The 13,317-nt window shown below is 42.6% G+C and overlaps 1 protein-coding gene across 4 annotated transcripts in view; it reads left to right on the forward strand.

Moving 5' to 3' along the window:
* The window catches only part of ARHGEF12 (Rho guanine nucleotide exchange factor 12), a 97,125-nt gene that overhangs the window by 15,416 nt on the left and 68,392 nt on the right, over positions 1 to 13,317 (forward strand). For 2 of the 4 annotated variants that reach the window (XM_072155626.1, XM_072155627.1), the window contains exons 2-4: positions 4,783 to 4,806; positions 5,015 to 5,121; positions 8,020 to 8,076. In XM_072155626.1, the coding sequence (XP_072011727.1) occupies positions 4,783 to 4,806; positions 5,015 to 5,121; positions 8,020 to 8,076 (188 nt within the window). The remainder of the gene's footprint in view (positions 1 to 4,782; positions 4,807 to 5,014; positions 5,122 to 8,019; positions 8,077 to 13,317) is intronic. The other 2 variants (XM_072155628.1, XM_072155629.1) reach the window with 1 other exon arrangement.

The raw sequence follows: 13,317 nt of genomic DNA on the forward strand, positions 1-13,317 counted from the left end.
TTGAACACAGAACCTGTTAGGACCCATTCAGACAGCCATGAATTAAGTAAAATGAGCAGACCCCAACTATAGGTACGGCATCGTCCAGTACATCCGTTACGTCTAACCCAGGCATGTTGCTTGATGGGGTGCCAATCACAAAATTTTGTGCCACTAACAACTAGGAATGACTGTGATTGACCAGTTATGTCCTTCAGATCTCCATCAGACCGATTACTAACATTCCAAGTTGCTAGCGGTGGAACTGCCGAACCTAGTTTGGATCATTAAATATAATAAATGATAATAGGGGTTGAAAAACATGACTGTTTCGTTCCAAAAACAGTGCCACAACTGAGCATGGTTTGTGCTGGTATTGCACTGTATAAAGGTGACTGGAGCGTAACAGCAGTGCCGCACACTACCCATGGTTATTAGAGGAGCTGTTTTTGAAAGAAAGAAGCCATCTACTTCTTCTCTCAAAAATTCTCATAAATCTGCTGCACTGTATGAACCTGACCCCAGTTATTTTCAGTGATGTCTCAGTAGATAGAAGCGCCGGGCTGCCTGGGAGTGCAGATAAATGACTCTCTCCAGGGAGAATGTGGCTCCCACTGGAAACCTCTTGTACTCCTAGTCATGTGATGACACGTCTGATTTGACGGTGATGTTCGGAGAGTTTTACATCCAGTGTTCAGTAATGTTACTCCTTTCTATTGGAATTGTTTTTTTTTTTTTTTTTTTTTACTCCTCTGTTGTGTGTTGCGTTTCAAAATGACATGTGTAAACGCACCCCTAATCGTACAGAGGTAGGTAATAGTGGATATTGTAGCCCACGTTTTGCATATTTGTGTTATATTCAGCTATTTTGTGGTTTCCTGGTTTTGGATCTGTATCTTTCCTGTGGTCACTAGAAGACCATGGTTTGATGTAAAGTTTTTTTTTTTATTTTTTAATAAAACCTTTTAGGGAAAAAAAAAAAAAAAGTTGAATAATTCCAGCAAACTTTTCCCCTTTGTAGTCTCTCCTCCTGACAATGGCTTCAAAAACATCATCACAAAAAGTTCCTGCTATGTTGCTGAACATGTTCCGTCACGTATCTGATTGAAGTGACCGTCCAGTCTGAGGAACGAAATGTAACATTAGGTAGGGAATTCTTTGAAAAGAATTTCCACTCAAGTCTGGTCTTCTGACATGACCATCACTGATGTTCTCAAATCTCCCATGCGTGCCACGGGGTCCGTTGGTATTGTGATAGATAAGTTTGCCTTTTCTAGGAATGGTATAAGTAGTAATAGCCAAACCCAAGACATGTGGAGTGCCTCAGACTATCCCAGAACAGTGACCTCAAGAAGTCTGAGAAGAACTACCTCCCATGTTGGGAGAAAACAAGAACGGCCTAGAAATCGTTCGGTGGCACAATTATTAAAAAAGAAAGTGCCCCAGGTAACTTTATTAAGCACCCCCTACATAATACATTATTTTGTTAGACTTAAATGTTTTTTTTTTTTTAATTTTATAAATCCATCAGATGGACTTTAACCATTGGCCCCAAGATCCATTCACTTTCTGGACTTCTCTGGGATAGTGTTATGTCCACCAACTACAAAACATGGTCTTGGGAGACTTCTCTTCTATCCTAGGTCTGAAGGAGCTCCCCTACCTTCTTTGCAGAAGATTCCCGAGGTTACGGGAGGGTGGGTGAATATGGCAATAGTACCCCCTGGAATTATATTTTGTGATGTATACTCTTCATTGCCAGGTTTTTGATCTGGATATTGGTGGGTCTTTATGTCAGTATTTTCAGATGCGCTAGATTCAGGTTGTGTAGACTCTTGGGTGGTGATATTATGACTAGGAGAGGTGAGGAATAACACATTGGGGCACATTTACTTACCTGTCCAAGGAGTTCAACCAAAGTGCATTGTTCCGACGAATATGCACTGTTTCCCTAAGATCGTGCCCCGATATCCTGCATGTGTCGCTTCCCCGCTCAGGTCCGACAGAGTTCACCTTCTTCTTCCTGGTGCATGTAATTGTATTGTCTTGCAACACAATTTGAAAGTTAAATCCCGCGCTCAGTCCGAATCAGTCGGCCCGCCCCCCGATTTCTGTCGCATTAAAGACGGTGCGATAGAGAAAAAAATCTGATCGCGTGCAACACAAACCCCTTCTAAATACCATACAATCCCCGAAAACTTTGGGATGTCCAACAAAAATGCGATCCGTGGACCCTTAGTAAATTAGCCCCATTGTATTTCTTTATGTCGGCAGATCTTCCCGCAGCTCGTGGGCTTGGTTGGCTTCAATTTCTAATTGTGTTCTCCTTTGACATATTTAGAGCTCAGCACTCATCCTACCTGGAATTGTGCCTACCCCCTCCAACCCACGGCCTTGTTAATCCACCGGGCTTAAAACCTTCGTCTCTGCAGAATATTGGAAAATCCCACATTCTATTGTGGAAAGGATGGGCGCTCGCACGTGTGGGCTGCCGAGACGAGTACCTTGTATTATCGCAGTTGCAGTTCCAGATAAAATATTTTTGGATGGTTTCCAAGGCAGGTACACACCCTTCTAGCTTCAACCTGAAGAAAACATATCTGCGCTGTTGACATTACACGGCTGGAGTTGTGTTTATTAAGACGGACACACTTGGGTAGAAGTTTCTACTTATCTGCCAACTTTCTACGTAATGGTAGACTGTTTGGATTAAAGGTGAATGTTTATATGAGATTGAAAGAGGAGATGTCCTAAATGTCTGATACGTGTGACTCCCACCTGTTTCGCCTGCTCTTACGAGGTGGGATATGGATCAGGGGACCCCCATTATATATCCTAATAGTTCTACTATGCTCTCTTGATATGTAAATTGTGGTGGGCGGATTTTGTGTGTCCCCACATCATGATAGTTATATATTGGGAAGCTTGATCTCATTTTGGCATTTTTGCCTAGAGGCTCTGCGGCGACTCCTTGCATCATGATACATGGAGTCCAGTCCCTGGCTTAGTGTTTGATCCTTTAAAAATCCAATCGCCACCCGGTCCTTGATTCGCGGACTGGGCATGATCAGGATTTTTAGGTCTTAACCAGTTAAAGTACTGAGTGAGTTCTCTGGTATTGAACATGGTAGTTATGCCCTTTATTCCCATGATGTGGACATGTTATAGTCTAAACTTTTACAAATTGGACTTCTCCACTATCCACAAATATGAGTGTGTAATCGCTGCGCCCACCAGTCGTCATGAGAATTGGGGTGTACATGTGCTCAATGTAAATGGGTGGTACCACTGCTTCTTTCACATGGGGTTCTTGTTTTTTGTACTTTGGTCTCCTCCCTAGTAATAATTCCACCGGATCTTTTCTCATGTTGCACCATTTTCCTGTTATTCCTGGATACTGATGAATAAACTGGCAACAGGGTTTTAACATTCCTTTTATTTTTATGGGGTTTCCCTCTAAGAACTTATTAGCAGGTTAACATTGATCGGTCAGTATCAGACTGTGAAGCGGCACACCCACTAATGGTAACACCCACTTGTCAGTGTAGATGTATTTATACATAATTGATAATTTTTTTTTGTTTTGTTATTATTCTATGGGGCCAGAGGTGCTAGTACATAGTGGTGACGCTCAGTGATGCTTTGTTAGCTATAGTGTTATAGAGTAAACTCTAGTATGTTGTGTAACACTGGAAGGCACCAGGTGACATGTTACTGACTTCTCCGCGGACCCTGGAGAAGAGATTGAGTGGCCGGGGGATTATGTCATGGAAGGAGGCCAGACCTGTATACAGATCGGGCATTAGTGTCCTTGCGTAGCGGCAGGAAATGCAGACGTCATCCCCTTTCACAGGCTCCGGAGAACCTGCCCTCCGCCTGGCAATGAGCCCAGATGTTACTTGTAGGGAACGGGATGAGGACAGCGTAGTGTACTGGAGGCTTAACTGAGTCTCATTCATCTCCAGTGTAATACTGTAAATTACAGCGCGTGTAGTAAAGTTCTCGTACAAGACATATCTGCATCCACAGCTGAGAAAAATAAGCCCTGCCTGTGTAATAGGCCAAGCTGTCCATGCGGAAAAAGCGGTAAAATATTATGGAGCTAAAGAATGATGACGCCCGCGCTGATGAAGGCCCCTTAGCAAGCTGGAACAGTAGGCATGAATTTTGTGCCACAAATGGTGGATGGAAGCTGAATGGAGTAGTTATACCACGTTGGAGTACAGCAATGGGGGGGCAGGGGTGGGAAACACAAGAAAGCCTTCTTACTCTGCTCTGACTCCCAGTTCCTCACGTCAAGCCAATGCTTTCAGTTTTTCAAACTGCACCCGGACAAAGGTTCTGGAGGACACAGGACTTTCTTTGACCGATTAAGTGGCCTCTTCAGAACAATACTTCGATGAGCATGGGAAGTCTCCTTCCGTTATTGTCTACAAGTTTGGGAAGGCCACTCACTGGCTGAAGCAAGTTCTCCAGAACCTCTGGAGGGTAAAAACGTAAAGTACTGTCTTCTACTGTCACAAGCAAAAAACCCCACACCGATTGCACAAAGGCTACATACAGTGGACCACAGAGCCACTGTTTGTGGCCTGTGATGTGCGCTAGAGGCTAAACCTCAATGGCTAACCTGCTGTGTCTACCAACCACGGGACTTGGCCTTACCGTTACTAAGAAACTCTGATTGTAAGCTGTGGTGTCCAGACCTTCTCCGTTTCATAGACTTGTCAGTGGTTTATATGTTTCTGAAGTGCTAATATAATATACATATTCCCCAAAATAATATCCGGATTTATTTTATTTCAGGTTTCATGGAAGAAAACCAACCAGGTGAGTTCTCCTTATACTCTATTATGCTTATATACTATTTCTAGTTTATTTTTTGCTTCTTAATTTCTGCGCCTTATGTCTATTACTGTAAGAACGAAATCGGGATTTGTGGGTTTAAGGGAATATGTCATCACTTTCCACAACATGGACACCACCGGTTTGATCCCCTTCCATTTGTAGTAAGACATTTTTGGGTCTCTCTTTTCAGGCATGGGAGCGTTCTGAGCAGTGACTCATCCACTGACAAGAAGCAGAAAGTTGAGCGGAGCTTCAGCTCGTCCCATGACTTCCCATCTCATGATTTTGATCCTACAGGTAGGACTCATTTTTTTCCTTTATAACTTGTAGTTCTTGAGCTTGGCCAGTCATCTCACATCATCTCATGACCGTTACACGTGTGCGGTGAGCTGTATTCAATGGGGCGAGGTTTACATAAACCAGACAGGAGGAGATGTGTCGATCACTTGGTATTTTCTGTATTACAGAACTGTTCAAGATTTTTATTTATTTTATTTTTTTTTAATTCTCTAAAAACAAAAACCAGAACCCCTTTTTTTGCTTCCAATTTACTACTATGCATCAGTGGTCCGATGCTCTGTGTGTTAACCAGCTATGACATGTGTCCATAAAAACATCTCGTTTTAATAATTTAATTGGGTTGGCCACTTACTGCAAACTTTAACTGGGTAAGTATAAAATCCTAATTGGGTCAGCTGTATAATAATTACCCCTGTTTCGGGAGCCGCAAGGTTAACTTACCCCGGGCAGTAGGACTAGGACTTTAAGTGATCCTCTGTGTTCTGCTGGTTTTTGCCAGATGATGGGGGCCATACAGACATTACTGTATGCACGCCCCCTCCATGAACGCCGCTAACACAGGGGGCGTGCAGATGTCCTTGACACCCAAAAACTGATATGGAGGTGGTAATGATGGAGGGGGAATGCAGACAATAACAACTGCATGACCCTCTCCATCTGCCAGGAGCCAGCAGGACATGGGACGGCATAGGAAGCCCCGAGTCAGCGGAAAACGGAAAACTTTAAGGGGGTAAGTATAATATTGGTGGGTTTTATACTTGCCTTGTTAAGTAGCTAACCCCTTTAGTACACTTTTTTTGTTGTAGAAAGTCTCAAATTAAGGCGCAAACATTTACTTTACAAATCTGAGACCTTTTGCTTTGCTCTTAACAAAAAATGGGCGTGGTTCATAGAGGAGGCGGGGCCTCCGATGCCTGAGCTATTTTATATTCCACATCATGCTAGGATGAAAAAAGACACATCGCATTCTTTTTGCTTGTTTGTTTTTTAAAAAAAATGTTTACATTTGTTTTCTGATTGGTTGAAGCTAAATAACATGAAACCAGATGAATAAAAATTTGTGCTGTTTTTCTCGAAAGTTTTTTCTTTTCTGCCGATTTCTGCCAATTTTTTTGTTTTTGTTTTGTTTGGTTCTTTTTCTGTAAATCTTTGACTCCAGAAGTCTCCAGTAGTGGGGTAGAGACTTGGCAGTCAAACTATTCTCTGTGTCCAGTTTTTTGCTGCAGTTTTGTGTTATTGTTTATTTTTTTGGAATTTTCTCTCTAGCCCCTTTGGTTCAATAGAAATGAAAAATTTTAGTGGGGGTGTTTATGAGGAGTAAATATCAATTTCAGAGAGTCCCAGTTGAGTTACCCACCATTACAAAGAACCTGGATCCTTTGGTGTCTTAGAGGTAGAACCTTGTCGTCTATGTGGTTTACTATGGACTTTTTTTGGTTTGACTTGCCTTCAAGCCGTAGCGTCCTCGCTTCCACACCATTGAATATTATTTCTTACTGATACATTTTGTGTGTTGCAGCAGAACTCAGAAAATAAATCTATATTTCAAAGTTGTAGCTGGGGATCGGTGAAGTGTCTCCTGGGAACTGGAACCCCCACTGTTAGGGTTATTCTCATTGTTAACATTTCTCCCATATCCACAACATGGAGGATAAATATCTGATTGGGATGGGGTGGGGTGGGGGGGGGGGCGGCAACTGCTGGGACCCCCTGGGATGGACAGACTGTTGGACTGTAATTTCCCCTGAGGTGCCCTTGTATTTTTGTCTTTGAAATTCTGCTTGTCACTTGAGCCATATCGGAAGTCCCATAGCTATCTTGGAACAAAGAACTTTTGCTAAGCTCACAGAATTGCATGGTAGCTAAGAAGCTAAGGAGGACTTGCCACCCCCCCCCCCCCAATTTGCATACTGCAGGGGGTCTAGACAGTCTACCTCAACCCTCTATTAAACATTTATTCTTTAAAGGGAACCTGTCACAAGAGACCTCATTTTCACTAAAGACCCGTTACAGAAGCCCATCGCACCGGCATTGCAGAAATGCCTTTCGCTAAGCATTTGCATTACAATATAATTGTGTGTTATAACTTACCTTGCACCCTGACAGAATCCTCTGTGTAGTCCCAGAGGTATGCGTTTCAAGAAATAACATGTGACTTGTCTGTGCTGCAGACTCTTGGTTCAGCTCTTGGCCCCCACCTTTGTGCTCCTGTACAGCTCCTCCCTCCACCACTGATGTCAGCTCACCAGGCTGTGACCTCTGTGAAGGAGCAGGAGGGAGGAGCTGTACAGGAGCACAAATGTGGGGGCTGAGAGCTGAGTCGTCTGCAGCACAGACAAGTCACATGTTTTTTGAAATGCAAAACCCAACCCCTGGGACTACACAGAGGATTCTGTCAGGGTGCAAGGTAAGTTATAACACACTTATATTTGCAAATGCTAAGAGAAAGCAGAAAGGCATATGTGCAATGCAGCTGTGATGGGCTTCTGTAACCTGTCTTTAGTGAAAATTAGGTCCCTGGTGACAGTAATTTAGTTGAGCATGCTTTGTCCCACGTCCTTGAACATCTACTGGACGTATGGATTCCAGATCTGATTTGGCCATACAATCTCTATTATGTTGAGACTATTCTCCAGTTTTGAATAATGATGAATTTGGTCCCATTTTTGGTATCTGTAGAAGTTCGGTGTAACCTCCCATGTTCTATAGCAGCAGAATCTTGTGAAAATAAACCGGTTTCCATAAATTGACTTCTTGGAGGTCTCTGTTGCCTATTCTCCAGGCTTATGGGGAATGAATATTCCTTACTATAAGAGTTCATTGATTTCGCTATGTTACGTCACCAGTGTCCTCCTCACATCTTCATCTCTCCTTCTCTCTTCCACTGTTGCGCAGAGAGTTCGTCCAGGAAGACAAAGTCTGCTTGGGATGAGAGTAGACAGGAGACCTATGGTAAGCCCAAGCTGTGAGGGTGGCTATTTGCCACGTGCACGTCCATTGCGTTTTCTCTAATTCTCTCCATTTGCATGGCCTTTCTTGTCCTATAGTGTTGGCTCCTGGGGGCCCTAAATCTTTAAAGCATGCACTTCTATAATCTGCTCCTCCGCTACAGCTTGGCACCTGCTAAACTTCGATGGGCTCTTATGGAATCAGCACTTTAACTTTTTAAGCTTTTGTATCTTTTGATTACTTTTTTTTTGCTAATTACGTCTTTGTAATTGCTTGCAGAGTTTAGTATGAATTAGAATTTTCAATGACCCAGAGGCATATGGTCGGTCAGTGTGTCCGAGCCCATCAATAAGATATTGATAACCTATCCAAAGTAAGGGCTATTCAGGAGTAAGGGGCTGAATGAAGGAGTTCTGAAAAGCCACACAGGTCCAGAGTAAGCAATAAATATTTACGTGTACTTACCCTACTCCAGTCCTCGATTCCAACATTGCAATGGTCGTCTGCTCCCCAGCACACCTGACTGGAAGTGTCCGTCACCCATGTGGACCCACTAGTGCAATCTGATGACCTCAGGGGTCATGGTTTCTACTTCTTCTGTGGATTAGCTGCACCAGGTCCCAAGACCCCGGACACCTTCATCCAAGCCGATGGTGCAGGAGAACGGAATGCCATAGGAAAATTTTATTTTATTTGCACCACCGTATTTCCCCACATTCTGGGGAAACTCATTTACATATAAAACGGAGACAGGCAGTTGCACCCATGGACCTCATCAATGAACCCAGAGGGGACAAAAATCAAAGGGTTTGAATAGGTTTAAAAAAACAACAAACCAAAAACACAAAACTTCAATAACTGGATAGTTCCTTTATATTCACTCACTCCAAATATAGTCGTATATAAAGGGAACCTGTCAGCAGAAGCCTAATTAACCTCTACCAGTATGCAGCTAAAAATCTTTCATGTTTATTTTGTTGCTCGGTGTGTTGGAATCAACCAGGGGGGCCGTGGGGCGGCGGAGCCTCGAGCTCTTTCTGCTTCGGTCCACCCTGCTGTGATTGACATCATCCGCTGGACTTCAGCAGAGCCGGTTACCGATGTCCCTGGGCTCAGTGATGACAATTAGAGCATATCATGGGGCAGGGAGAGCTTGACTTCAGCGCTAAACTCTCCACCTTCTTACCTTTTCTACAAATATTTTGCATCTCACTTCAATGTTTGGATTCTGGATAATGCCTCCTGGTTGGGATATTGAAAAAATAGCCGTTTAATCGCCAACACCTGGTTTGTGATTTATTGGGTCAAATTCTGCTGACGGGTTCCTTTAAGAAAAAAAAGAAAATTCTTCCAGTGTTGAGGAGAAGTGGCCCGTCCACATTTTATTATTAGACTCTGATTTTGAAGTTGGAGAGTTTGACTATTTTTATCTAACCCCAGCTGATTCTCATTTCAGTTTAAGCTAAATTATGGAACAGTAAATTTCCCATCTTTCTAATTCTGAATTGTTTTGAATCTATATTTTCGGAGTTTGTCAAAAAGTGGATCTGTTTTCCAAGAATTTGATCTTTACATTTTAAGACTTTTTGGAACCATAATGTAATGTTGAGATTTGTAGTTTATTTTATTTATTTATTTATTTTTTAATATATAAACACGTGAAACACTGATTTGAAGGGGTTTACCATGGAAGTAAATCTCTTTGCGCCCGAACCACACAAAATAATTTAAATAAATAAATTAAAACTTCCAGTTTCCGACTCGGTTCCACGATGCTCTGCACTTGCCGTTCCTGTGTTGACTTCCTGACTCAAACAATTTTGTCGACACAGCAGCCAATCATTTATCCTACTGGGTCACAGTCACCAGCTGGTTATTTAAAAAAAAAAAAAATAACATTTTTACAAGTTTACATGTTGAGGAAGCGGCATCTAATTGTTATGAAATTCTCACAAATAATTTTTTTCTTTAATTTGTCCACATTTTTAGAGCCGCAGTGTGGTGAAGCCTTCGGGGGAGATTTGCTCGAATGTTTCACCAGAAATGTGGAAACTCCTTTAAAATCTTTGCTTGAATATACATTCTGGCTTGGTTCACCTGCTGTGTGGAAGTAGAGTAGCAGTGGCGTAACTATAAGCTGATGGGCCCCAGTGCAAAGTCTGTGCCAGGCCCCCGACTATAATGTATGGCTTCTAGTAATAGTCTTCTCATATGGGAAAGTGACACCATAAGGGCCCCCTAAACCTCTTGGGTGATCGCACCCTCTGCACTCCCTAAAGTTACGCACCTGTAGAGTAGACATAACTATAAGGATGCCCCTACACATGCTGGTCATCTTACATACTCTGCCCGCAGTGGGTGCTTACAGCTGAATGAAAATAGTAAGTGAACCCTCGGGAAATGCCTGTGTTTCTACATTCATGGATCAGAGTTGAACCATGTGAAGTCACTATGCTAGACAAAGGCATTGTAACTAAACTAATACCTCCCAGGGAGCAGCACCGTCTGCTGTTTTTATTGAGAAGTGATCATCCTCTACTCTAGTGGATTATAAAATAGGTAGTTTGGGCGGTAGCCCAGGGCCCAAGCCTTTCGGGGGGCCCATGGCCACCAAAACCACCCACCAAATTCTATACTGAGAAGGATCTTCACCCATGAAATCATCTTACATCTGTTCCTCCTCTCAATACACATGTCCACAAGAGCCATTTCAGGACCTTTTGAAGGTCCTCCAAAGGTCCTAAAAGCAGACAGAAGGGACGCCTCCTCCATTCCCCAAGGAGCTGATTCTAGTACAATATGTAGGAAGTGATTCCAGACTTGTAGGGGCTATAATATTCCTACAGCTCAGTCTTAATCTGCCCTTGATCCTCCACCGGTCCTCCAAACAGTTTCCCCAACATTTTCTTATAAACTTTATATTTTTGTATCCCACCAAATCTCTGTTACAGCTTCTTATAGGTTGCCCCAAGGCACGGTCCATGACCAGTAACCAGGACTCCTGTGCTTTTATTACAAATCTCCTTGGTAAACTCTGTCTCCTTATTTTTATGGTTTTTTTTCGCAATTGAAAATGCACTGAGCCTAAGGGCACCCCATGCACACGACTGTACTGTACAGGTTGGCGGTGATCTGACTGATCATCAGTTCCATTGTGGTCGGGAGATTAATCATAAGTCTCTTGGAGCAGAACTGTTTAGTTGCCCATGACAACCAATCAGAGCTCTGTTTTTATTTCCCCACAGCTGTTTATAAAATGAAAGCTGAGCTCTGATTGGTTTCCATGGGCAACTAGAACAGTTTTATCTCAGGGGAGATTTATCATCAAGGTTCTGAGGTAAAACTGTTCTAGTTGCCCATGGAAACCAATCAGAGCTCAGCTTTCATTTTCCCACAGCTCATTATAAAATTAAAGCTGAGCTCTGATTGGTTTCCTTGGGCAACTAGAACAGTTTTACCTCAGAACCTTGATGATAAATATCCCCTATCCACACTGTGACCTGGCCGGTTCCAATAGGAAGGGTGAGGATGAACCTAACAGACTTTCGAGTCCCCTCATGGATAAAAGATGCGTCTGATGTCCCAAGTGCAATCCATAATCTGTGCCTGAAAAACCCGACAGCCAGTATAGTATCCCCGTGTGAACATACCCCAAGACCAACTGCACACATAGAGGGTTGCAATGTGGATTTCTGTTGTGTAGTGTGTTTTTGTTGCAGATTTGCATGTGGTTTTTCTTAATTTTTTTGTCGGAAGAAATCATTTCCGAGAAAATTCTGCATGAAATTGACATTAATGCAAAATTTGTTTGAGGATTTTTAGCCGATAGATTTCAACGAAAAAAGGAAAAAAATAATTAACACCCACAACAGAAAAGTGACTGATTATTAAAGGGGTTGTTCACTTTCAGCTAATAGGGAAATCTACCATCAAAATCCATCTTTATAAACCAGGGACACTTACCGTGAGCCTTATAGTCAGAAAAATACGGTACTCATAGATCCAGGCACCGTGACTGTGGTAATCTTATGTAATTATGCTAATGAGCCAGAAGGGCGTCACCAGAAACCCTCTGTGCTGTAGTTTCACAAGATTCTACACGGTCTCCCTTTGCTTGCTGTAAAATCACACAGTGGGAGGGGGGGAAGTGCTTCTGCACAGCGTTAACATTCTGTAAAACTACAGCACTGAGGGGCTCTGGGAACTGCTCCAGTAGCCCTATAGGCAAATTTGAATACAGTAATTATAAAAGTCACAGTCCCGGTGCCTGGATCTATGAGTAAGTGCCCCTGGTTTATCATGATGGTTGATTTACATAAGCTACTTGATTTCAGTAGTTTCTCAGTACTTCTTCCTTTTTTTAGTAGTGATTTTTTTTTCTCCCATTTTTCTGGTGTGTCTGGATATTCTGGGTTTCCCCTGTTATACCACTCAGCTATGTAATATGTCTGTACTGTATATGTGTTGTGATGTGCTTTCCCATGTTTTCCAAGAAAATCACTTCCTATCCAATGAAATTAGTGCTTAGTCACTTGTCAATTCAGAAATATATGTTTATGCTTGCACTTGTTTTTTTTTTGTTTTTTTTGCAGCCTTAATTTGTGTTGAAAATGGAAAATGTTTATTTGCTAAATTGTGCTACAATTTGGCAAACTGTTATTGACGTGTTTAATGACTCTGAGGCAGGATGATGACTACCCTCCATTTAAACTAGACTACAGCATCATGCACCATGTACTGATTAACTTCTCCTGCTCTATAACATGCTGCCTGCAGATAGGACACTATGTACAAACTACTCGGCACCTCCTGCTCTATAACATGCTGCCTGCAGATAGGACACTATGTACAATCTGCTTAGCTCCTCCTGCTCTATAACTTGCTGCCTGCAGATAGGACACTATGTACAATCTGCTCAGCTCCTCCTGCTCTATAACATGCTGCCTGCAGATAGGACACTATGTACAATCTGCTTAGCTCCTCCTGCTCTATAACTTGCTGCCTGCAGATAGGACACTATGTACAATCTGCTCAGCTCCTCCTGCTCTATAACATGCTGCCTGCAGATAGGACACTATGTACAATCTGCTCAGCTCCTCCTGCTCTATAACATTCTGCCTGCAGATAGGACACTATGTACAATCTGCTCAGCCCCTACTGCTCTATAATATTCTACCTGCAGATTTACATGCTTCTTATGGGTTACTTGAACTTCCTGACTAAAGCCTTGCCCAGCATTTAGGT

The sequence above is a fragment of the Engystomops pustulosus genome, chromosome 6 (genome assembly GCF_040894005.1).
Source record: "Engystomops pustulosus chromosome 6, aEngPut4.maternal, whole genome shotgun sequence".
Taxonomy (NCBI): Eukaryota; Metazoa; Chordata; class Amphibia; order Anura; family Leptodactylidae; genus Engystomops; species Engystomops pustulosus.